This window comes from Microcebus murinus, chromosome 7 (genome assembly GCF_040939455.1).
Source record: "Microcebus murinus isolate Inina chromosome 7, M.murinus_Inina_mat1.0, whole genome shotgun sequence".
In the NCBI taxonomy this organism is placed as follows: domain Eukaryota; kingdom Metazoa; phylum Chordata; class Mammalia; order Primates; family Cheirogaleidae; genus Microcebus; species Microcebus murinus.
In genome coordinates, this window is record NC_134110.1 from 52,185,745 (window position 1) to 52,211,470 (window position 25,726).

The window sequence follows — 25,726 nt, forward strand, 5'->3', positions numbered from 1 at the left end:
CACTGCCAAAATCACATAACTGAACATATAATTATTAATGGTTTTCCTCTCTCAAATCTTTCCCAAATCATGAGATTATCATACTTGACCTAATCTGGGTCACCACTGAAGTACACTGGGGCTTATACAGAACTTAGAATTTACAAGAGAACATAAAACATTATTTTTGTCCTCTGTAAGGAATACTGTGTCCTTACTTGGCAGAAAGGTTATGCGCCTGTGCTTTTTTTGGTTTGGAGAAGGAATGGCAATTTGCCACTGTTCTGTTTTGTCTTTTTTTGAAGAAGCCTTTAATAGCTCAGTTGAATAGAAGTAGATAAATGCAGCATTCTTTTCTGGAAATGGGTTGAATGTTTCAGTGCAAAGAAAATAGGAAATTAAAAATAACCAAAAATTATTGCCAGATTCAAACCTTAAAGTGATTTTGAGAAGCAAATTTGCTGGACCAGGAACCATAGCTCTGTGCACATCTGAACAAAAACAGGGCACTATTCAAATAATAGCCATCCTCAGAAAATACTGACATGGAGAATATGATGCCCTCCTGTAGTTGTTAAATAGTAAATTGTGTTTTAAAGCTGGATAGTATGTCAAATAAAATGATTCTTCTAAAGAGAAAACAGATTTAATTCAAATTTATATTTTAAAAGTGTAAATATTTATTTTATGTAATTTTTCTGTTGATGGTCATAACTGTAAAACTGTTTCTAAATAGAACAATCCATGAAAATCATGGACTAAGATAAATGCACATACTATTGAAAATTTAGATGACATCAGTTATATGATTTAATAATTTCAGTTCTCCCGGTAACTGGATTGTGACCTGGTCTTCCTCGTTTAACTTCTCTAGGTCACCTTTTCTCCCCACCCCAGTCCTCAATAACGAGATTAGAATAGATGATTTATAAGGCAACTTCTGGTTAGCCTATGATTCTAACCCATACATTATTGGCTATATTCATACCGGATCTGCTTATTTTGTACCAAAGTAACCAAAGCATATATTTTATACTGGATAAGATGTTTATTTTCTTAATTTAATTAATTAGCATTTCTTCAGTATGATTTCCAGAGCACTGTACCAGCTGTTTTGAGACCACAGACCACAATACATATTATATATTTGTATAAGATGTGTTGCTAAACTCATAGATTTTATATTATAGTATAATGTGCATCAATGTAAAGCAATAAAGAATCTCAGAAGTTTCAAAGCATAGCCAATTTAAATCAGAATAGAAACAAAGTGAGTAGTTTGATATGTTGTGGGAAGTCACATGGGTGCTTTGAATGACATCCTGTTTGTGAGGAAGGTGAAGTCAGAATGAAGTTATATATGTATAGGGACACAACAATTATCACAGCAGCCATGCTGTTGTCAATACTTGCCAAACAATGAATGTACTCTCTTTTTTAAATGATAATATGTGTCAGATCCCACTGTAAGCACTTTACAATATTTTTATTCAGTCTAGGTTTTCTGTCCATTTTACAGATGAGAGGACTGGAGCAGAGTTTTAGCAATTTGCCTAAGGTCATAGGCTAGCAAACAGCAGGGCCAAGACTTGAACACAGTCAGTCCACTTCCAGAATAAATATTTGATCAGGCTAACTCGTTACCAACACAAATTGAAGAATGTATATTTTCCAATGATGTTAATTGGTTTGATAGAAAAATCTTCAGAAAGAGAAGCAGAGCTGCACAATGTTTAATTTCCCTTTATGGCCTTTAATTATAAAACATCTGAAGTATCATACCTCAAAATCTTATAACACCCTGCTCCTACCAACCAAGATAACGTGCCTAAACTTTACTCATAATTACTTAAGTAATTGCCAAATCAAAAATGTCCTTTGTGAATAAGAAGCAAAAATTGGGAAAAAACAGGAAGCACTAATGTTTGTGTTCTTCATTTATGAACAACACATGTCTTGAAGGAATGGAATCCCAATTTGATATAACAATAGCTTATTCTTATATAGCGCTTAAAATGTAACAGGCAGTGTTCTAAGTGCTTTGCACATATAAGCACATTTGATCCTCATAACCACCCTTAGAGATGGCATAAAATTATTGCTATTATCATTACTATTTTACAAGTAAGGAAAGCAAAGCAGAGGATAAGTAACTTTCCCATATCTTTCCAATTTGTCAGTGTTAGAAACAAGATTTGAACCCAGTGAGTCTGGACTAAGTCCATACTCAGTATCTAAGATTGTGTGTGCATGTGTGCATATGTGTGTATGTATAAACTCATGACCATTTTTTAAAATTTCTTTAAAAAGAAATTTATTCAGTCATTCACCAAATATTTATTGAATGTTTCTATGTGCCAAGCACTATATTATTATGCCCTAAACAGTTAACAGTTAAGCACCTGTTGGCTAAGCAAGAGTTCCTGCTTTCATGGAGCTGACAATCCAGTGTAAGAAAATGGATAGCAAACAAAAAAAATAATTCTTACAGATTGTGAAAATTGACAGGTGAAAAATAGAGATGTGAAACAGAGTAACTGCAAAGGGTCAACTTTAGGTTGCATGTTCAGTAAAGACATGTCAATTTTAGTCATGTACAGTCAAAGTTATAAAAGAGGAAAATGGTTTTCAAGAAAGGAAGATAGACAAACAAACATAAAATTATATAAAACATAAAGTTTTAGACATATTATAAAACGTTAAGCTGTCAACCATTTGAGGGCTATGTTGACTAGAGAATTGAAGAGACTGCCATAAGTGTTAGGTTGAATATAGGTTTTATTTTTCAAAGTTTATTATTAAAAATGAAGGGAAGTCACATGGGTACTTTGAAATGACATCCTGTTTGTGAGGAAGGTGAAGTAAGAATGAAGTTATATGTGTGGTTTAATATCTTTTAGGAGGTGTGAATGACATCCTAGGTGAGTGATATGCCACATGACTATTAGTGGTCCTTGAATCTTAAATAGAGGAGAGGAACTGTCTTTGTTTATTTGTAGCTGAAAATGTAACCTGGTTAATAAGTAAGGGATGAAGTTAATTAGACAAAGTTAGAGACCCTTGGAGATCATAATCAAAACTTTTAGTTTAATGTGTGAGTCACTTGGGGACACTGAGTTTTTTAGAATTAATCAGTAATTGTTTATTTAACACTCATTGCAATATAGGCTTTTTTTTTTAATAGGAGAAAGTCACACACATTTACTTAATGTATGTTTACATGACACAGGAGCTCCTGCCGCCAAAGGAAAAGAAGACTCAAAAAAGAAGTTATAATAGAATAAAATGTTTATATGCTGAGATGGACAAAGAGTAGTAAATTGTGAAAACATGACAAGGCAAAGACATGTAGGCTAGGGTGGTTAATTGGGTAGCAAAGTGTCTAGGAAGAGCTGGCTTTAATAAAGTTTGTACAGATTTCTCTTGGCTTCAATGTCCTACCACTGATGACAAGAATGTTACTTTTCTTCTGGCCTAGGGAAAATGTCTGCCATATGGGGATTTTTATCTCCTAATTTCAGGAAGAAAAAGGGGAAGTCAGACTGACCTTTCTGCACTGATGTTTTCTTTAAGTGCTTTTAGTTCAAAATAATCCATATTCCAAAGTGGCCTATTTTGAGGGTCATGTTTTGAACTCCTTCAATATAAAGCTGATATTCAATTGTCACCAATTGCCCCAATAATGTGCTTTCTAGCCATTTTTCCCAGTGCAGGTTCCAATCCAAGATCCAGCGTTGCATTTAGCTACCTACCATGGAACCTCCTATCATCTACACCTCTTCTCTCCCTCTTTCAAGTCTTCATTATCCATCATCCCACACTCTGTGTACACATTATTTAGCTCCCACTTATAAATGAGAATATATGGTTTTTGCCTTTTTTTATCTGAGGGGTTTCACTTATGATAATGGCCTTCAGTTGTATCAAAGTTACTGCAAAAGAAATGATTTTACTCTTTTTTTCTGGTTGTATGGTATTCCACTGTGTGTGTGTGTGTGTGTATATATATATATATATATATATATATATATATATATATATATATATCACATTTTCTTTATCCAGTCCTTCATTTATAGACACATAGGTTGATTGCAGATCTTCACAATTGTGAATTGTGCTGAGATAAACATGCAGCTACAAGTGTCTTTTTTATAAAATGACTTCTTTTCCTTTGGGTAAATACTTAGTAGTGAAATTGCTGGATTAAATACTAGGTCTACTTTTAGTTCTTTGAAGAATCTCCATATCATTTTCCATGGAGGTTGCAATAATTTGCATTCCTATTAACAGTGTATAAGTGTTCCCTTTGGAACACATCCATGCCAACATTTATTATTTTTTTACATTTCAATAATGGCCATCTGATAGAGGTAAGGTGGTATTTCATTGTGGTTTTAATTTGCATTTTTCTGATAATTAGTGATGTTGAGCATATTTTTGTATATTTTTGGGCCATTGTCTATCTTAATTTGAGAAAAATCTATTCATGCCTTCTGCCCACTTTTTGATGGGGTCGTTTTTCTCTTGACTTATTTGAGTTTTTTATAGATAATAGATACTAGTCCTTTGTCAGATACATAGTGTGCAGATATTTTCTGTCATTCTTTAGGTTGTATATTTACTTTGTTGATTATTTCCTTTGCTATGCAGAAACTTCTTAGTTTAAGTCCCATTTATTTATTTTTGTTATTGCTTTTGGAATCTTAGTGATAAATTCTTTGCCTAGACCAATGTCCAGAAGAGTTTTTCCTATACTTTCTTCTATAATTATTATGATTTCAGGCTTTATATTTAAGTCTTTAATCCATCTTGAGTTATTTTTTGCATATTGTGAGAGATAGGGTTTGAGTTTTATTCTTCCGCATGTAGCTCTCCAATTTTCCCAGCATCATTTACTGAATAAGGTGTCCCTTCTTCGATGTATGTTTTTATCTGATTTGTTGAAAATTGGTTTGCTGTAGCTGTATGGCTTTATTTATGGATTCTCTGTTATGTTCCATTGGTCTTTGTGTTTACCTTCATATCAATACCATGATGATTTGATTACTATAGCCTTGTAGTATAATTTGAATTCAGGTAATGTGTTGCCTCCAGATTTGTTCTTTTTACTTATGATTAGTTATTTGGGCTCTTTTTTGGGTACTATATGAAGTTTAAGATTGTTATTTCTAGACTGTAAAAATGATGTTGATATTTTGATGTGGATTGCATTGAATCTGTAAATCACATTGGACAATATGGACATTTTAACAATGTTGATTCTTCCAGTCCATGAGCATGGGATGTTTTTCCATTTGTCTATATCATCTATGATTTCTTTTATCAGTGTTTTATAGTTTTTTTCTGTAGAGTTTTTTTTTTTATCTCTTTGGTTAAGTATATTCCCAGGTATTTTGTTTTCTTTACAGCTATTGCAAATGGTATTGAATTCTTGATTTGACTCTCAGATCAACTGTTATTAATATATAGAAATATTGCTGATTTGTATACATTAATTTTGCAATGTGAGATTTTACTAAATTTATTTCTCAGTTCTAGGAATCTGTTGGTGGAGTTGTTAGGCTTTTCTAGGAATAAGGTCATATCATTGGCAAAATGGGATAGTTTGATCTCCTCTTTCCTGATTCGGATGCCCTTTATTTCTTTCTCTTGCCTGATTCCTCTGGCTAGGATTTCCAATACTATATTGAATAGAAGTGATGACAATGGGCACCCTCATCTTATTCCAATTCCTAGGTGGAATGCTTTCAACTATTCCACATTCCGTGTAATGTTGGCTGGGGGTTTGTCATATATGGCCTTTATTACTTTGAGATATGCTCCTCCTATGTCTAGTTTGTTAAGGATTGTCATCATGAAGTGATAATGAATTTTATCGAATGTTTTTTTCCGTGTCTGTTGAGATGATCACATGTGTTTTTGTAACATGGGTATATTTACACATATTGTGATGTAGCATTTTAAGGATTAGTGATAAAACCATGTAAAGGAACTTGCAGAGTCCATTACACACAGTGGATTTCACATAAATTGATTCTCTTCTACCAACTGTTCACTGGCTTGTAGGAAGGGCTGTGTCAGAGAACACAGAAGGTAAGGAACACACTGTAGGCCAATTTAGTAATACAGGTGTATTAGCTTCCTAAGGTTGCTGAAACAGAGTACCATATGCTAAGTGGCTTAAACCAATAGAAATTTATACTTTCACAGTTCTTGAGACTAGAATCTGATATCAGTATCATCCCCTCCCTGAAGGGTCTAGGTGAGGATCCTTCATTGCCTCAACCTGGTTTCTGGTGGTAGGCAGCAGTCTTTGGCATTTCTTAGCTTACAGAAGGATCACTAAAATCTGTCCTTTCATCATCACATGATCATTTTCCCTGTGTGTCTGTCTCTGTGTCTCTCCTCTTCATTTGATAAGGACACTAGTCATACTGGATTAAGGGTCTACCCCAACTCAGTATGAATTGTATCTGCAACAACTGTATTTCAAATAACATTCTCAGGTTCAAGGAATGACATGAATTTTAGGGAAAACTATTCAACCCAGTACAACAGGTATGAAATGACAGTGTTCTAGACTGAGATATTGGCATCAAGAATGGAGAGATATCAGACAAGTCCTAGAGTTATGTTTAAAAAACCAATCTAGAAGAAATTTATGAAGATTGAAAATAGAATTGTTACAAGCTGCTTATGATTGATCCTTTTGTAGTACTTTGTCTTCAAGAATCCAAAGAGAAACATGAAAAGAGATGATTTTCATTAGCCCTTTCTCCTTACATTTTATTCAAAATTACGAGTTTAACCCTGAAAGGCATCTCAGACAGATCCCGCTTACATAGTCCATCCTCTAGCACTCTTTAACCCACAATTGTCCCTATATCATCCCCATTTGCAATTTCAAAGTTGAGAGTCATTTTAGGGAAGACTGTTAGAGATTATTTCCTTCTTAAAGAAACCTACATTCTGTCAGTTATTTAGCAAATATTGGTTAAAATATAAGTATAATGACAGGAGCCAATTATTGAATTGTAAAAAAGACAGATAAACACATAGTCTCTGTCATCTTACTTAAAGTCTATATGAAGACACAATGAACAAGTAAGTGAAAAAAAATGGATGATAGTAAATTTTGAAACAAGCCATGTTTATATGTGCCACAAAGCAGTGTTCTGTGATTAGAAAATAACAGTGAGAAGTATGAAAGGAAGGCAGTGAGCAGGTCAGAATATGTTTAGCCCAGTGATAAAGAATTGGGAACTGAGACACAAAGTCTGGAACTGTAGCCAAAAGAATTCATGAAATCACATAAGTGGAGATGTAGCAAGTTTATTCAATGGAAAGTTTGTTCAGAATTCAAATTTATAAAATTGATCAAAATGGAATTGCTCTTGTTGTAAAGGTGGGCAATAAGGGCATTATACCCCAGACCTTCCATGGCTCCATAGTGATCAATTAGCTTTTAGAAACACATTTTATAAAACTGATGGTGATGGGAAAAACAGAGAATAAGACATGCTTCAGCTCACAGTACCCATGTGGTCTTAGAAAGAGAACACAATATCTCTATGCATCATATTCCTCATTAATAATAATTTACAAACTCTAGTCTTTTAAACCTTGCATCTGAGATATCTAGATAATTCTCAGCATATTCCACAGATGGCAATAGTCATGGATTCCACACAAAGAAAAATTTGCTTATTTAAAAAAAATAAAACAATGTATGATTAGCATGAAAACTAAAAATAACTTTACAGGCAAACAGAAGTAAAATAATATACATATGGGCATCTCTACATTTCTCTAATTTCTAAATTAATTTCTGTTCTATGTTAAGATCAAACAAAATGTTTTGTTTTCCTCTAATTCATAGTCTCAGAAGAATTTCTCTGTGTAGGGTTTCCTCTGTATACTACCCTTTTCTTTTTACCTCTTTGGCATTTCTTACAATTACATTTTTCCTTTATAACTGTGCCTCTTTTAAGGTCTAAGTTCAGGAAAACAATTTTCAAAGTTCTTAATTGCTCTCCACAAAACTTTTTCTCAAAAATTCAGATTATCTTTTTCTGCCCTGGGCTTCTTTGCCACCAAGTCTTTCCTCTAGTGATAACCCTTCTGTGTATAGCAGTGTTTTACTTGCAAATTAACAACCCTGCACATCAAGTACTTTTATAAACAGGTTAAAGTGCTGGAAGGAAGATGTTTGAAGTGATAGATAATAATTTGCAGAAGGAAATTGAAACAAATTTTTCTTGATTTATCACTCTTCATCTACATATTGAAACTTTTTCCCCTTTTCTCTGTCCTTGGTAACCTGGAAGTTTATTAGCCAATTATCCTCTTACAAATGGTTTTTGGTTAGATGAGATGAATCAATGACTTAATCCTTTGCTGAAGTTTTTGTTCAAATTTCCTAGTCCATCTGAAATGCTCTTATATCCATTATTGCTCTTTAGAACTGGAAATATCTTACTCATTCTTTTAAGTTTACCTCATTCATTTCCTTCTAGAGGAGTCATAACTGCTCTAGTTGATGTTCCTCAATACTCTCATAATACTCTTGCAACAGGGGCAATGTTGAAGATATGGGCTTTGAAGTTAGAGGACATAAAATTTAGTTTTGGCTATACCCTGTATTAATTGTGTGGTTTTGAACAAGTTACTATGTCTTATAAATCTCATTCTCTTTATCCACACATTGAGTACATAGAGAACTTCTAAGTTTAGGTAATAAAATTAAGCATATAAAATACGGTCATTTGCCTCAGATGTTATGATAGCATAAATATGTTTCTTGAATAAATAAGAGGGTAGAACATTTTTAAAAGACTTTTAGAGATAAGACTTCAATCAAGCAAGCAATTGTGTTACAGATTTTTGCATCATATGGGGCTACTAGGCATGCCGCTTGTATTCATAAAGACCTTTCCTCGGTTGTCTTTAAATTGTACCAAATATGAATTTATCTAATATAATAGGATGACCTGTTCAAGTGATGCAGATAATTAGAAGCATGACCGTCAACAAACAGATATTTCATAGTTATCCTAATGTAGTTTGATGAAAGAAAGCCCTGGAGTCAGACTGCCTAGGTTCACATTTCAGCTCTGTCACATTATAGCTGAGTGATTTGGGCAAATTCTTGATTCTCTTTAATAGTTTTCTCCTTTATAAAATGGGGATAATTAATAGTTACAAAAATTGAACAATAAAATAAATTTTTGTGAGGATTGATTTAATATACGTGTTTATAATAGTGCCTGGAATTGAGTAAACACTGAGTACTTGTTTGCAATTATTACTGTATGCTAGAGACTTTGCTAAGTGCAGGGGATTCTGTGATGAACCTTGGGGAAGACATGCATTGAGCAAGTAAGGAAACATAGATACATAATTTCAAATTGTGGTTATGCCAAAAAGGAAAAAGAAAAGTGTTATGAACCACATAACAAGAAGCACTAGAATGAGAGTAAAAAATAGAGAGTAAAAAGGTAAGCATTATTACCGTGGGAAAATATTTTGCCAAAATTTGCCAACATTTTTCTCTCTATGTTGTAGTAAATTTTTAAAAATGAATAAACAATTTAAACTTGACAACTTATATATTTTATTTTGTTCCTGTGAAACAACCTTGCATAATTTCTTTTTTTCACATATGAGAGTAGATGTAGTTGCTCAGAAAAAGAATAAATACATTGTCTATTTTTATAGCCTATCAACTAAGAGTGTGCCAACCTCCACCACCTGTACCCAATGCTGAAATTTTGACAGAAGATGATGAATTTGAAATAGGTAAAGTACGTTAAATTGCTTTCAAAGAAACATACTCTTAGCAGAGCTATTTGTTTGAAAAGAAACAAAAATAAAGAATAGTCATAGCCTGTCTTTAGATCCTCTTCCCCTGGGTTGATAGGGATTGATTAGAATTCTTTAAAAAAGGAGAGCAATGAAAAGAGGAAAGGGAATATTAGGTAAGGAAATGAATTTTGTTTTTCTAGTATGTACCATTAGAAAAGAGTGTTGAAATTTGAACTGTATTCTGGTGATTCTTTCCAAATTATTATTTTGCTACCTTCTGACACTATACTTCTAACTTTTGTTCTTTGAATTCAGACCTGAGCTTGGCTCAATAGAATGAATGGTATGTAGGGCATATTAGAAGATATATTTCCTTTCTATATCTTGGAAAATGCTTGGTTGATTGTGCTCAATTTGATAACAAATAAATTAATAAAGAATAACTAAATCCAGATAATTCCTCACAATTTGAAAAATGATGTAAGAAGACATCTTATGTTGCCATAATGAACTTTTACCATTACTGTTATAATATCGATTTTGGTTGAGACCAATTAAAAAAAAACTATCAGTGATCAATGTAAACCTAATTTTAATACAAAAGCAATAAATAGAAGCCATCTAACTACTGGATATATTTTTATTGAATATCCTACCTATACCAACCAAATTATTTCTTTATGACTATTGCTTATATCCAGCCAGTATGGATCAGTACAGATGGACTGGTAGTTTACTCTTGCCTTCAGTTCTGATTGGTCAACGCCGATTAAGTACTGGTTGTTCAATAGTTTGAATATCACTCCTGCTTATAACTAATAAATTTTTTATCCTGATTGAGAATGACTGAAGGAGAAAATATTCTTCTCTTACAATTGAAATATATGTTTATTTTTACTATTGCCTTATTGCTTATCTGAAGCCACCCTCCTCTCTCTCTCTCTCTCTTTCTTTCTCTCTTTTTAATAGGTGATATTATTAGGTATCAGTGTCTTCCAGGATTTACTTTGGTTGGTAATGCAATTTTGACATGCAGGTTGGGAGAACGACTCCAGATGGATGGAGCACCTCCAGTTTGCCAAGGTACCAGTTCTTACAATTATTCATGTCTTAAATATTTGTTTTATGTTTAACACAATATCTACAAAATTGAGAAAAAAGCTATTATATAAGTATGAAATATTTAACTGGAAATAATGTTATAAATTATACAACTCCTATGTGGTTTTTCATTTAGAAATATTCTATTATTTTTCAGATTTAACTTTAAACATCTTTGATTCTTTCAAGGTTTAATTTTTCTATTTAGCCTGAAGTCAGGTCAACTTAAATTATTTTTGCTCTGAAGGGTGGGAATGGAAGTGGAGAAAAAGAGAAATCATTTTACATAAAGGCTCCAGTGTTAATTGCTTTTGCTTGGAAACAGTTTCTATTCTAACCACTATGTTCATTTAACTTTATTGTGTACCTGTTAAGTATGACTATCTGAAGAAAAAACAAACAAAAAATAAATTTTAAGTGGCCTTCACCACCTAAAGCTATCATGGGATAAGCAAGATGACAGTCGTACAGGTGATAGCAATACAGTGTTTAGGAAAGAGACCAGGAGACTATGGAATCATATAATTTTTAACTGCTTGTAGGACAGGGAATGATTGATGGAGGTTTTGATCCCTGAGTCATGAGTTCCAAATGACCAGTGAGACTTATCCTGGTAGGACAGAACCAGAGAAAGGGTGATCTAAGTGGCAGATGCTCATGTAAAGACACACAAGTGAAAGGCAGTGGGGCATGGACTTCAGGGAATGTACTGTGTTATAAGATGCTGATGGACCTGGAATAAATCCAGGACTGTGATGTTCAGAAATCACTTATTTTGATTTGTCTAGCCCCTAGACCCAGAACAGTGCCTAACACACACTAACTAAACATAATATTGGTTATTTGAATACAATTGAGTTGTATTTGATTATCCTTTCTACATGTTTTTGGATTACTTCTTTCATTGGGATTTATTCCTGAGAATATGGAAATCTGTGTCTTGTGCAGTATCTTACCTTCTACATTAAGTCTAAAACAAAAATTCTGTTTATTTTTCTATACATGCTGTAAATAGGAATTAACATTTGATTTTCTACCTAATTGGGATCCTTACAAAGAGATGAAAGAATTTTCACAAAAGGTTTTTACAGTAACAACAAAAAAAGCAGGTTGGTAGGTATACACCATTTTCAATGTAAGAATTTCTTGTGGTCTTAATCGGTACTATTAGAACATCTTAAAGTTGCTTGGGTATTCTGCAATCTATCACCTATATTCTAAACATTTAGATGTCATTCATGCAGCTTTCTCCTTCATGAAAGACTACTGTCTAGCCCTTAGGATTATGTAGAATTCATATTCAGATGTTTAGATATGCAAATGGAGAAGATAAGGGTATCAGCCTTTTGGGGAACTATAGGTGGGAAAATAACTGGAGCAGACACAGGAGGTGTGAATGAGTAATTACATAATGGGACTTCTATCTTGACCCGAGTATGTAAACTGCATTCTGAGATCTGGGAGGGCAAGCTTCTTGCTTTTGTATTTGGATCCCAATTCACCAAAAGTTTTATTTAATTCAAATAAACAAACCAACCCAGGTAACCTAGATATTTCACAATCTGTTATTTCTCAGACTTTCAATGTCTTATTTCTAAAATCAGACTTCCCTGTAGATTAGTTATTGCAGCTCTTCTTATTCTGTCTGCTGTGGAGAATATTAAAAAAAGACAATAAATGTTTTCTCATGATAAAACTTCAGATACTAGCTAAAAGTTAATAAATCACCCTCAGGATGAGTCTATGTAGAGTCTCTGCATTAATTAATAAAGTGTTTAAGCTAAAAACCTGACTTTATATTTTTGTATTATTAGTTTGGAATCTGCTAGAACTAATCTACATTGTTTTTAGTCTATTTTAAATTATTTGGTTATTTTCACTCTTCCTAGAAGAAGCCGAATCATTTTTGTCCTCTGTTCTTTGGATTCTCTTTAGTTCTCTATATTTCACTTAACATGTAGAAAACAATTGTAAATATGATTTTCTTAAAGGAATTCAATGCAAGTGAAATCTAATGAGTGATTATATTTGGTGGTTTGAAAGCATTGAGTACAACCGAATCTGTGAGACTTTGGGCACTTTAAACTTTCTGGGCACCAGTTTTCTTATATGTGTAATGGTTTTCCAATGGTTTGGAAAAAATGAGAAGAAAGAAGAGGAAATAAATGTCTTTTCTTTTATTTATCTATTTGTTTGTTGGCCAGAGAAGCGGTGCATCTTCCATGAAGAAAAAAGAAATCAATACTATAAATTTTTAGGTCATACCTCCAGTTTTTGAATGATAAGCTTAATACAAGTTGTCTCTTCTAACAAATAATTCAAAGAATCATTTTCTTTATAGTTATTGAACATGAAAGCGGAGTGCTCCACTTAAAATGCAGTTTTCACTGAGGTTCTAAAAGACTAGCACTATTTAATAATATCTTTCTTTGACAGTGCTCTGTCCTGCCAATGAATTACGGCTAGATTCTACAGGAGTCATATTGAGCCCTGGATATCCTGACAGTTATCCAAATCTTCAAATGTGCGCCTGGAGCATTTCAGTGGAAAAGGGTTATAATATCAGCATGTTCGTAGAATTCTTCCAGACAGAGAAGGAATTTGATGTTCTTCAGGTGTATGATGGTAACCAAGGGTTATATTTATTGCATATTCATAAATTAAGTCCAAATGCTCTAATTATACGTGCAGACTTTCAGTATAAAAGTAATTTTTAGATCTTAAAGTTAGTTTACTAAAAAGTGATTTGATAATATAGATATTTTTAGAAGTATCAACATTCAATTTACCTTTATATCATATAAAATTGTAGTTAGTTCAATTACTATTTCATAAATTGTACACATTTTAGCTATATAGAATTACAATGTTTAAAACAAGCATTTTATAGTATGTTTTTAGTTATTGTTGGTAGATTGGTTATGGAGCAATTTGACCATATTTAATACTATTCTAAAGAAATAAAATAGTAAAGATAAATGGGAATATAATTATTCAGTTTTATCTAAATTGTATTATTTTCTTTCTAAAGGACCAAATATTCAAAGTCCAGTGCTTATTTCCCTCAGTGGAGATTATTCGTCTGCTTTTAATGTAACTAGCAATGGTCATGAAGTATTTCTTCAATGGTCAGCAGATCATGGCAATAACAAAAAAGGATTCCGGATAAGATATATAGGTATGTAATGCTTATAACTTCAGTACAGATCTCACCTGCATCCTCAGTATGGTTGTAATTAAAGAGCACAGCCACTATTCAATTATTCATAAAATCAAATCACAGCTCCTCCTTGGTGTTTCCTGAACAATTTATGTAACCTTTCTATTTCCTATTGTAATGATAATTCTACATCCCTCATACGATTTTGTAAAATATTAAAAGCACTTAGGATGCTTGTGACTTAGATAAGTTAGTTACAAATTAAACTGAAATGTTTAATGCTTTTTAAAATAGATTTGTTTTCCTTGAAGTCACAGAAAATGTTAATAGTGTTGCTCAACTGTATATTATCTAATCTATTTAACAATTCCTTTAAATGACAAGTTTAAACCAAAGATAAACATACAATTATAAAAATCTGTTTTAATTTTTATCCATTTATATACTTGTTAGGATATCTTAAATTTTGAAAGAAAGAATGATGAGCACATCATGTAAGAACCTTTAGTTTTGAAAAAATAATTGTCACTACTGCTTTTCATTGAGTGATATTTAGACAGATGTGGACTGAAAAATTGTTTTAATAGCAAGGTGACATAGCTTTTCTAAATGCCTTCCTATTTATAAGGTCTACTCTTACTGAGCCAATAATTTTCTTGTTGAGTAAGTGTACATAAATAGTCCTACATTATGTGAAGGTTATATTCATTTTCCTTACTGCCATCCTAAATCATGTCAGATGCCATGGATATGTGCTTGATAGCAGAATACCTCATAATCAGTCAGCTGTCTCTTTATATACAGAGTTCAGATCATGACTCTCAGGCCATGTGTCAGAGCTAATCAGTTCAGCTGAAAATTAGTTTTATAAGTGTTTTATAAACAGCTCTGACACAGTAATTCTAAGCATAGACAAATTTGGAATTTCAGTACTAAAATGTATATTTTTGAATTTTACATAAATTTGTAATTATATGTAATGTATAAATAAAATAATTTTATCTAATTGCTTTGATTTTAAAACTGAGATGACAGTTGAATTTTAATTTAGTAATAATTTGTCTTTTACATATTAGAAATAACTTGTCATTGATAGCATATTACTATTATATATATACATTTTATCCTATAATACATTTCTATTAAATTGAAAAGAATTTATTACACATTCAAAGAAGAAATGTTTAAAAAAATTGAAATATATGCCCAAGGCATCCTTAAGGTTTTCCATATTTAAATCTATGTTTCCATCCTATGAACAAGGTAAATATCTTGCTATTAAAGTTGTTCCCAAGCAGAACATTTACAAGTCAGCAGAATAAACTGTATTTTTAATGATCATTAAAACATAAAGATGGGAGGCCGAGGCGGGCGGATTGCTCGAGGTTGGGAGTTCGAAACCAGCCTGAGCAAGAGCGAGACCCCGTCTCTACTATAAAATAGAAAGAAATTAATTGGCCAACTAATATATATACAAAAAATTAGCCGGGCATGGTGGCGAATGCCTGTAGTCCCAGCTACTCGGGAGGCTGAGGCAGGAGGATTGCTTGAGCCAGGAGTTTGAGGTTGCTATGAGCTAGGCTGACGCCATGGCACTCACTCTAGCCTGGGCAACAAAGAGAGACTCTGTCTCAAAAAAAAAAAAAAAAAAAAAAAAAAAAACACATAAAGGGAAATGACTCAAATTAAACAATTATAAGTATTGAATTGACTATATTATAGACCATTCCTATTCATGCTGATATTCACAACAAAGTTGGATATAAATATAATGAAAATACCACTTTAGGCCCCCAAGAACAGCTTGGCATATTAAATATGCATTTTTTCCTGTGATGACATATATATTTTAAGTCCAAGCCATTTCTTACTATTTACCCCCAAAGCTTCGCTTTTCTCAGATGAATACATAAAAGTTTCAAAGGGTAAATGGAATCTGCCATGCTGAATAGTTTCAAAAGTACACATATATGAAAAAGCTATTTGACATTATCTTTTGACATGTCAGACTTCAGGAGATGGAAAAACTTATATTTTAATGGCAATTTTTATCACCATATGTAAGCACTCTTGACAGAAGGGAAACTCTTTAATAGACTGGGAAAGAGGATTATGAAATGTGGGGGAATTATTTTAGACATCAACCAAAATGAAATGCATGACCTAACATGATATAAGTGTCTAGAGATAACTTTGAAGTGACATGTAAACAACATGCTTTAAAATATTGCTACCAAGTCTGTGGCATTTAGGTCCTTCAAATGACAGGAAATAGAGTTTAAAAAATTCAACAAAATATTTGTAGGGCTTTTGAACCTCTAGGGTGTCAAGAAAATACATTTCAATTCAGAAGACATCTTAGGTGATGATACAAATTAGAAGAAGAAAACCCAGAGATTACTATGTGTCCCAAAAATAGTGCAAGTAGATTGTTTTCAAAAGAGGATAGAAAACAATATGATATACAGATGAATTAAAATTTGCATAGAAGACCATTGATTTATTTTTAAGTACTAATATTCACTGTCTAGATGTCTATAACTTCTTATAATAAAGAATCTCTGATTCATTAATTAAGAAGCTGTTTGTTTTTTTTTTTTTTTCTTTTGAAAAGCTTTCTACTGTAGTACACCAGAATCCCCACCTCACGGATACATTATCAGTCAGACAGGTGGGCAGCTTAACAGTGTGGTCCGCTGGGCCTGTGATCGAGGATTTCGGCTTGTTGGAAAAAGCAGTGCTGTGTGCAGGAAATCTTCCTATGGGTATCATGCATGGGATGCACCAGTCCCTGCTTGTCAAGGTGAAGTATACTATACAAAAAATGATAAAATAGCAATATGAGATTAACCCCATTTAATTTTTTCATTTGGACCACTAAGACTTCCCAATATAGAAAGCATACAACAACTTTGAACCCTCACATGAAAAAATGCAAAACATTTTCAGTTAATAAAAAATGGGTCTTACCTATCATCTATTTTGGGACAGAGTTTATATAAAACAAAACAAAATTTTAAATAGGTTAATCAAAATTTAAAATCAAACAATAGCACTTAAAATTAGCTGAGGAATAGATATTTCAGGCCCCTGAAATGGCTTCTTTTACCTTTTAGACTGCAGTTTCTAATTCATGAAAAGATAGCTCTCACAGGCATAAATAAATAAATGAGAAATGAAAGAATTATTGTTTCCTTGTTCTGCTAATGCAGGAAACATTAATCACTTACGAGGATTCTGGGAAGCACTATCATCTTAGTGGGTTATTAACATTGAAGGCATTGAATTCATGAAGAATAGATATATTTTAAAAACCTATCAAAACATCTGTTTTCCTTTAACCCATGAATACCAGAAGTATTACAATTTCTTAGTATTAACTGATTTCCCAGAACTGGGAGGTTTGGGAAAGAATCTTTAATCTTATAATTTCATAATTATTAGAATTAAATATATATAAAATAAGCATTAAAATGCTCTGAACTTTTTGCATTTCATTTATATAAGGATTATTAATATTTACATACACACGTGTATATATACACACATATGGTACATATATAATCTTTAAGAAACATTTTGTGGAAATAATTAACTGTTGGTTAAAATAAAAATATCATAAACTTTCTGAAATTTTTAAATTGCTTTGTAGAATTAGTGCTATAATTTCCTTGATTTTTAGGTGTATAATATTACATTAATACTTACATATGAAATCATTTTTCATTTTTCTTCATTTAAAATTGTTTTACAATTATTATAGAATAGAAATTTGGTTTAAAAAGAAGATATTTGATGTGGTAAAATGAGAAAATATTTGTAATTCAAACAGCCATTTCTATAAATTGATCTTTTATTATTATTAAAACAAAAAAGATCATTTTGTAAAAAAATCTGTTGGGATGTGACTGATCTGTCTGGACATAGCTAATTAAAGTGAAATGGCTATATGTCATGGGGAAGAGCTATTCACATAATGCAAACTTTTGTTTCGTTCAAAATTTGTTTTACATTCTTCAGTCATTTTCATTCTTTTTGCCTCTTCAATCTCTTTATACATCCTCACATACATTTACTCAAGCTACAATTACACAAAGTGAGCACACTTAAAAGTAGAAAATTTAGTTAGCTATGTGTATTTGGGTTTGACCAGGTGTTTTATTTCTTTTCTATAAATGAAACAATTGTTTACTTATTACCCCCCTCAGAAACTGGAGAGTCTTAATCTCACTATACAATTGAGTACTGATAGAAAGAGTTACTTGTATTCCCTGTCTCACTTTTGATTTGTGATTTCTTGAGAATTCTGTAGAGAAGCCTCTTTGACAACCACTCAGTGATGATGATTCCTCTTCTGACTTGGATTTGTTCTTTTCTTTCTTTCTTTTTTTTACATACACAAACTTAATTTTTTAAAATTTTTATTATTTTTTTTATTTCAGCATATTACAGGGGTACAAATGTTAGGTTACACATATTGCTTTTGCCCCACAGAGTCAGAGTTTCAAGTATGCCTGTCCCCCAGACAGAGCACACCACACCCACTAAAGAAAAATATGATTATGGCCGGGCGCGGTGGCTCACACCTGTAATCCTAGCACTCTGGGAGGCCTGGGTGGGAGGATTGCTAGAGGTCAGGAGTTCGAAACCAGCCTGAGCAAGAGAGATACTATACTCTCTATAGTATCTCTATCTCTATAGTAGAGATACTATAATCTCTACTATAAATAGAAAAAATTAATTGGCCAACTAATATATATAGAAAAAAATTAGCCGGGCGGGCGTGGTGGTGCATGCCTGTAGTCCCAGCTACTCGGGAAGCTGAGGCAGAAGGATTGCTTGAGCCCAGGAGTTTGAGGTTGCTGTGAGCGAGGCTGACGCCACGGCACTCACTCTAGCTTGAGCAACAAAGCGAGACTCTGTCTCAAAAAAAAAAAAAAAAAAAAGAAAGAAAGAAAAGAAAAATATGATTATAAGCATATAATCCTTGTATGAAACCTAGAAGAATAAATATATTTCAGAAACTTTCTTATTTTATGAAGGTAATATAGCACATATACAAGATATTATGAGATAACTCCAATTGGTTCTGGAGTGACATCCATATTCAAATACATTAATCTTTCTGCAGAGATATGTATAAATATTCACTCTGAGTATGATATATGAAGGTACAAATCTTACTTTAACTGGGATTTTGCTACCAAATGTATTCTTTGAAAGATGTTTCTTTCCTTTTGGAAATGCCAATTGTGTACTTATAGGGCAAAGATGGAAAAAAATCAATATTAGTGGATTTTTGTTTAGTCTTTTGAAGTGATAAAGTGTGAAAATATATAAACTATGAAAATATAAAATTTTATTGTTATTACATCATAATAAAACTAATTTTCACCTAAATCAAATGTATTATAGATAAAAACAAAGACATCTGTGACACATCAGTGAAACTCAGGAAGATCCTAACTAGGTTTTAACGCAATAAATCCTGGCCTTATATTTATTAAACATGTCCAATACATATGATACTCTGAATGGTGCCCAAGCACATACATTTTTGCTGTACTTAAGACAAAGAAATAGCCAGCATCTAGATAAAATAAATCTATTTGTTTTATTCCCAGACAAAATAGTGATGAGTATTGGTTGCCATTTCCTTTATAATCTTTCATTGTTATCTGTAAAAATGGATGAATGAAACTTGCTATATGGTGGTGCAGTCATGGACTTGCTCTAGATACACTCTTTACCTAACTTCCATTTTTATATAATCTACATGACTGTTGATAGCCATGCACATGAAGGAAGCAAGAAATAAAATAAGAAACCAAGAAGCAAAGCATTAACAATGTGTAGATTCACCAATTGAAAAATACATCCAATAGAAGGTTGAAATAAATTATTCAAAAATCATTGTTTAGAAAAATATTTTGTGAATGTATTCTGAAGTTGTTAGAGGAATTGATAAAATCCCAATTTTTTAGTTTTACATGTCTTGAACTTTAACAGGCTTATCTAATAAATTAAGCATTTTTGTGTTTACACTATTTTGTATTTAATCTAGCAATTTCCTGTGGGATTCCTAAAGCTCCAACAAATGGAGGAATACTCACAACAGACTACTTGGTAGGAACACGAGTTACCTATTTCTGTAATGATGGATATAGATTATCATCAAAGGAACTTACCACTGCTGTTTGTCAATCAGATGGAACATGGAGCAATCATAACAAAACCCCTCGCTGTGTTGGTATGTGTATTAAAGAAATTTAATCACTTCTGTCTCTATTGGCATCTTCTATGTCTTGAAATTTTATGTATTATTGAGTTTTAAAGCTAATCTCTGAAATGAAGTAATGTCTAAGACAGAAATAAAAGTTGAACTGTCTCATACCATGAAGTACTAGAAGACAGTATAAGGACTTGTCATTCATTTTTGGAAACCTCAGCGTATTTGTGTCAAAAAATGGACAGTTTATCTTACATAATAGCGTTTAATTTATTTTGTAAAAAATAATCCTTCAATCAACATGCATTTTCAGTACATAGTCTTTTGAAAAATTTTTACAGCTTGCTTTAATAAAATTATATTACTGCATATGCAGCTCTGATATTTATAAAGATAATTGATGCTGCTGAAATTATCCATAACTTTCAACTTTTGTTAGTAATTCTTGTGGTTCCTTACACTTAGACTACTTCCCACTGCTATCATTATTACTTTAATAGGTAAATGAATATTACATAATGAAAATAGTCATTAATTCTGACAAAGTGCTTGGTAGCAAAAGGAATAGAAAATATTGCTTTAAATAAGGTTTATTTTCTCTATACTTGAATTATTTCTTCTCATTTACTATTAACAGTTCAACTTAACTATGATTTTACTTAAAATGTAGATTGTTAAATTGTTTGCAAATTTAGCATAGGTATCTAATAATGCTTCTATGTATCTTGACCAAGTTTTGAATTAGCCAAAGTGTATATCACAGCTCCTGCATAAAAAGACCATTCTCATCAAACAAATTTCCTCAAAATATATTCCTTTCTAAATTTCTAAAGAGATAAGAGAATGGTAAGGTAGAAATTGGGATGCTAAGTAGATAAAATAATATATACAAAACTCTGAATTGTGAAAGAGCAGGACCTGTTCTAGGAACTGCCAGCAGTAGCATGCTACTGGGGGAATAGAAAATATTAATATAGAAAATAAATAAAGAATAAATGCTAAAGGACCTTGTATGGCACAATAGTGAATGAATTAAGGTAGTGGAGATGCAATGCATGGAATAGACATGAATTATAGTTAGGAGGTGAAACAAACATGATTGGCATTTATATTCTCTGGTTTTTGTATAGTTGTTACATGTCCAAGCATCAATTCTTTTACCTTGGAACACGGAAGATGGCGAATTGTGAACGGCTCCCATTATGAATACAAAACCAAGGTAGTTTTCAGTTGTGACCCTGGTTATCATGGACTAGGTCCTGCTTCTATTGAATGTCTTCCTAATGGTACCTGGAGTTGGAGAAATGAGAGACCATATTGCCAAAGTAAGTATACACTCTGCTTCACTTATTTCATAAGCTATCTTTGGTGTTTGAATTGCTTGAATCACTTTCTTTTCTAAACACACCAGATCAAATAATGAGATAATATTATCAATATGGTCATTTATTCTTCTCACATTTTAAAATTTTGCAATTATATTTCTATGTAGTAGTAAATGGTTGTGAAAAAAAGCACAGGCTTTGGATTTAGAAATCTTGTGTTGAATTCTAGATCTATCATTTACTTCAACAACTAAGTAATGTTTATTGTATACCTACTACTTGCCAGACACTCTTTTAGTCCTTTACATGTATTATATTATACTCATTCTGTAAAAAAAAAAAATACCTGAGCCCCATATTTGATTATTTTTTGAAAGTCAAGGAGCTTATAAATGATATTCAACCAAAGCACTCTGACTACAACAGAGGTCTTTTAATTGTTGTTTATTCTCTGTAATCCCAAATTCTAAAACTGGAAAATTATAATAAAACCCATTATATAGAGTTATTGTGAAGATTTAATGGTATGACTTATTTGAAATACTGCCTGGAACCATACTCACAGGAGTTCAATAAATATTGAACAATTAAGGCATTTTGTTTCCATATATTCTTATAAATGGCCAGTATGTAATATAGATAAGCTAACCGAACATAGGATATTTAGATGAATATTTTGAACTTCCTTTACTATATTTATTGTATACTTTGTGCCAGGAAATATGCAAGACTGAAAATTCAATACAACTTATGGGGATGGGGAACTTGTAGCTTTGGGGCCACATGTGGCCTTCTGGATTCTTGAGTGCCGCCTTTTGACTGAACCCAAATTTTACAGAACAAATCCTTTTAATAAAGGGCCATATGTGGCCTTGAGGCTGCAGGTTCCCTACCCCAATCTGAAAATATGGCATCATTTGTTTTTGTAAATTTTTGTTCTATTCCTCCAAGTTTTCTCCCAGGATATTTTCTGCCTGTATTTTCCTTGTTCTTCCAGTATAATTTATTTCAAAAAGCACATCCGATAGGAATATTTCAAACAGCTAGAAAAATATTATCTATAACAGAATTACACATTTAGTCAGATATTCAGCAAATGTACATTATAATCACTCAATAAACATTACCCATTATTGTTTCATTCTAGAATGACATTTAATTTGTAGTCTTCATATTTGTAAATATGAAGAAGTCATAAGAGATGGATTCTGTACAACCTAGCAACTCAGTTAAATCTCTATTCTTTAATCTTTTAAAACTTATAAAAAAACCCGTGAAATATAATTATATCTAATAGATCTTGTAAAAATCAAATATTTTACATGGAATGCTCTTAAACTATAGAGTCCTCAACAAAAATTAATTGTAATTACTATCTTTGTGTTGGGTTAGGTACAAAGAAACTTTGGCTCAGGTAAGTCAAACGGCTTGCCCATTGTCACTTTATAAGTCAGAGAAAGATTTTGGACTAATGAATTATCCTCTCTATAATCTTGTGATTTTTCATTCACTACAACCAGGTTGGCTAAGCCAAAAATGCAAAGAAAAGAACTTCATGTCTCTGTCACTTAGAAGGTTTTAAAGGGAACTCAATGGGTATAAATGTTAAATCATCTCATCTCTTTTCTCTACACTTTCAAAGTCATTCAAACATGTTTTACAAATGTCAGTTTCAATTATAGATACATCAAATCATAGGGAAATCAAAATGTTAAAAGCATGGTTTTGTTACAAGTGCATCTTGACTGTGTCTTTAAGAGTTTTTACTTATTTATTATTTTTAAGTTATTTCCTGTGGAGAACTACCTACACCTCCAAATGGAAATAAGATTGGAACTCAAACTTCATATAGCTCAACAGCTATCTTTACCTGCGATTTGGGATTCATGCTTGTGGGCTCCACTGTACGGGAATGCCTGTCTTCAGGTCTTTGGAGTGGATCTGAAACCAGATGCCTAGGTACAGATTTTTATTTCATTTTAAGCAAACATCCCCCTGACCCCACATTGAAAAGGAAGTATCCCTTTTCCCTTAATATGAGATGATAATTTATATTCACTCAGTAAGGATGCTAAAAACCAGAAAATACTTAATTTAAAAATGGCTCATGATACAAACAGTATTAAACAGTTGATTAACTCTTAAAGTTAATCAACTAGTATTCCCAATGAAATCTTATGTCATTAAGGAGAGACACATTTTCTTCCAGGAATGGTGAAAATAAAAAGGTGAAAGCTAATTGCTGAAAATTATATATCTGCATACTCAGCTGGATCGCTGTAGCAGTTAATTCTTTCTAAACTATAGTCAATTCTCCTTTTACCTATTTATTTAAGGGAATGACTGAAGAGGAAAAACAATTTCTACATGTAAAAATCTTTCTCCTTTTTTATTTTAGAAGATATCAACATGTGTAAAACTACTTTCTATTAAAACTTTAAAAATCTATTTTTTGACCCTCATTTTAGTCAATTAGGATTTTTTTTCCTTTATGGTTCTCTGAATTTATTATTAAAACTGTTCAGTAAGATAAACTGAACTAGCTCATTCTTTTTACCACTTTTCTTATATTAGAAAAGGAATATTATGATATGTTTCATCTCCTTTTTCAAAGACTTCAACAATTTCTTTAATATTAAGAGAATAGTATGATTTAAACTTTATTTTTCTCTAAAATGATCTCAAGATATGACAGCAAGTACTGAGTTAGGTAATAATGAAAATTGTTCTAATAATTATTCACTTGTCTGTTGAGAATAAGGCATGATATTTTTGTTTACTAATTTAAAAATTGCTGATTATTATGAATAGAGTACTGCAAAATTTTTACAATGTTTTGTCTTTAAAAAGTTACTATGTAAGAGTATGACATATAGTAGAGAACTCTACATTTTAGCAAGTTAAATTATATATTGTTTTGCTAATAAGTTTGAAAATATTCATAATAATGCAATCATTGCCTGAAACTTAAAAGGGTATAGGTAGAAGCTTTGGTTAAAATTCCTTTTTCTTTCCCCCTTCTCAGGCACATTTGTTAACAGGTATGCTTGGAAACCCAGCAACAATAGCTTCTTTATAAAAACAGATATGTTTGAATATACTCAGGAGGATCCCTGAGCCCCTGAGGTGTCCTAATGGACAAGAGCTAGGCTGTGGAATGTGGTTCCTCCCACATTAGGATCTCCTCTCCCCCACTTCACATCTCACCAAGGCAGAACAGGGCAGTGAGAGTAAGGGGTCATGGCGTCTTCTTCCTCTATGCCAGGCTAAACACATATTTGAGACCACTTATTTTCTGCAATAAGACTATTGCATAAAAAAGAAAATAGTAAATACCCAGTAGTGCGGTTGTTGTATTAAATGGTAGGTCTACATTTAATTCTTTGAGGAATCTCCATATTATTTTCCATAGAGGTTGTACTGCAAATCCCACTAACAGTGTATAAGTTCCTTTCTCTGAGCATCCACCTCTATTGTTTTTGCACTTTGTCATAAAAGCCATTCTCACCAGGGTAAGGTGATATTTCATTGTGGTTTTGATTTGCATTTCCAGATGATTAAAGACATTCAGCATTATTTTTCCTTGTCTATAGGCCATTTGTATGTCTTCTTTTAGAAGCTTCTGTTCATGTCTTTTGCCCAATTTTAATGGGGTTGATTTTTTTCTTACTGATTTGCTTTAGTTCTTTGTAGATTCTGGTTATTAGGGAAGTAAATCTCAATGGAAATCAAGCAGGGGGAGGGAGAAGTAGAGAATGGGCAAAAACCTAATAGGTATAATAAACAATATTTGGGTGATAGGCACACTTTTAACCCTGAGTCAAGCATTACAAAAGTGATCCATGTAACCAGAAACATTAATACCCCCAAAATACTTTGAAATAAAAAAAAGAAAGGAAAAAAATAGTAAATAAATCATTATGTATTAATATGTGATTGAATAATCAAATAAAATATTTCCTAATAGTTTCTCAACTAACTTTGGTAATACTAATTCCAATTACAGATTAATTAGTTTACCTATGAATTTGTAAGTAATTTATTTTATATTTTATAACTCTATTTTATAACTACATGCTCTCATTAACTGTTATTATGTATTATACATTATTTATTGAACACGTT

At 32.2% G+C, this 25,726-nt stretch overlaps 1 protein-coding gene across 5 annotated transcripts in view; it reads left to right on the top strand.

Annotated features, from left to right (window-relative positions):
• Positions 1-25,726, top strand: part of CSMD3 (CUB and Sushi multiple domains 3) — a 1,101,621-nt gene that overhangs the window by 1,009,517 nt on the left and 66,378 nt on the right. For all 5 annotated transcript variants that reach the window (XM_076005068.1, XM_012781857.3, XM_076005066.1 and 2 more), the window contains 8 exons: positions 9,700-9,780; positions 10,756-10,869; positions 13,324-13,512; positions 13,919-14,065; positions 16,662-16,850; positions 20,112-20,297; positions 21,407-21,601; positions 23,387-23,560. In XM_076005068.1, coding sequence (XP_075861183.1) covers positions 9,700-9,780; positions 10,756-10,869; positions 13,324-13,512; positions 13,919-14,065; positions 16,662-16,850; positions 20,112-20,297; positions 21,407-21,601; positions 23,387-23,560 — 1,275 coding nt within the window. The remainder of the gene's footprint in view (positions 1-9,699; positions 9,781-10,755; positions 10,870-13,323; positions 13,513-13,918; positions 14,066-16,661; positions 16,851-20,111; positions 20,298-21,406; positions 21,602-23,386; positions 23,561-25,726) is intronic.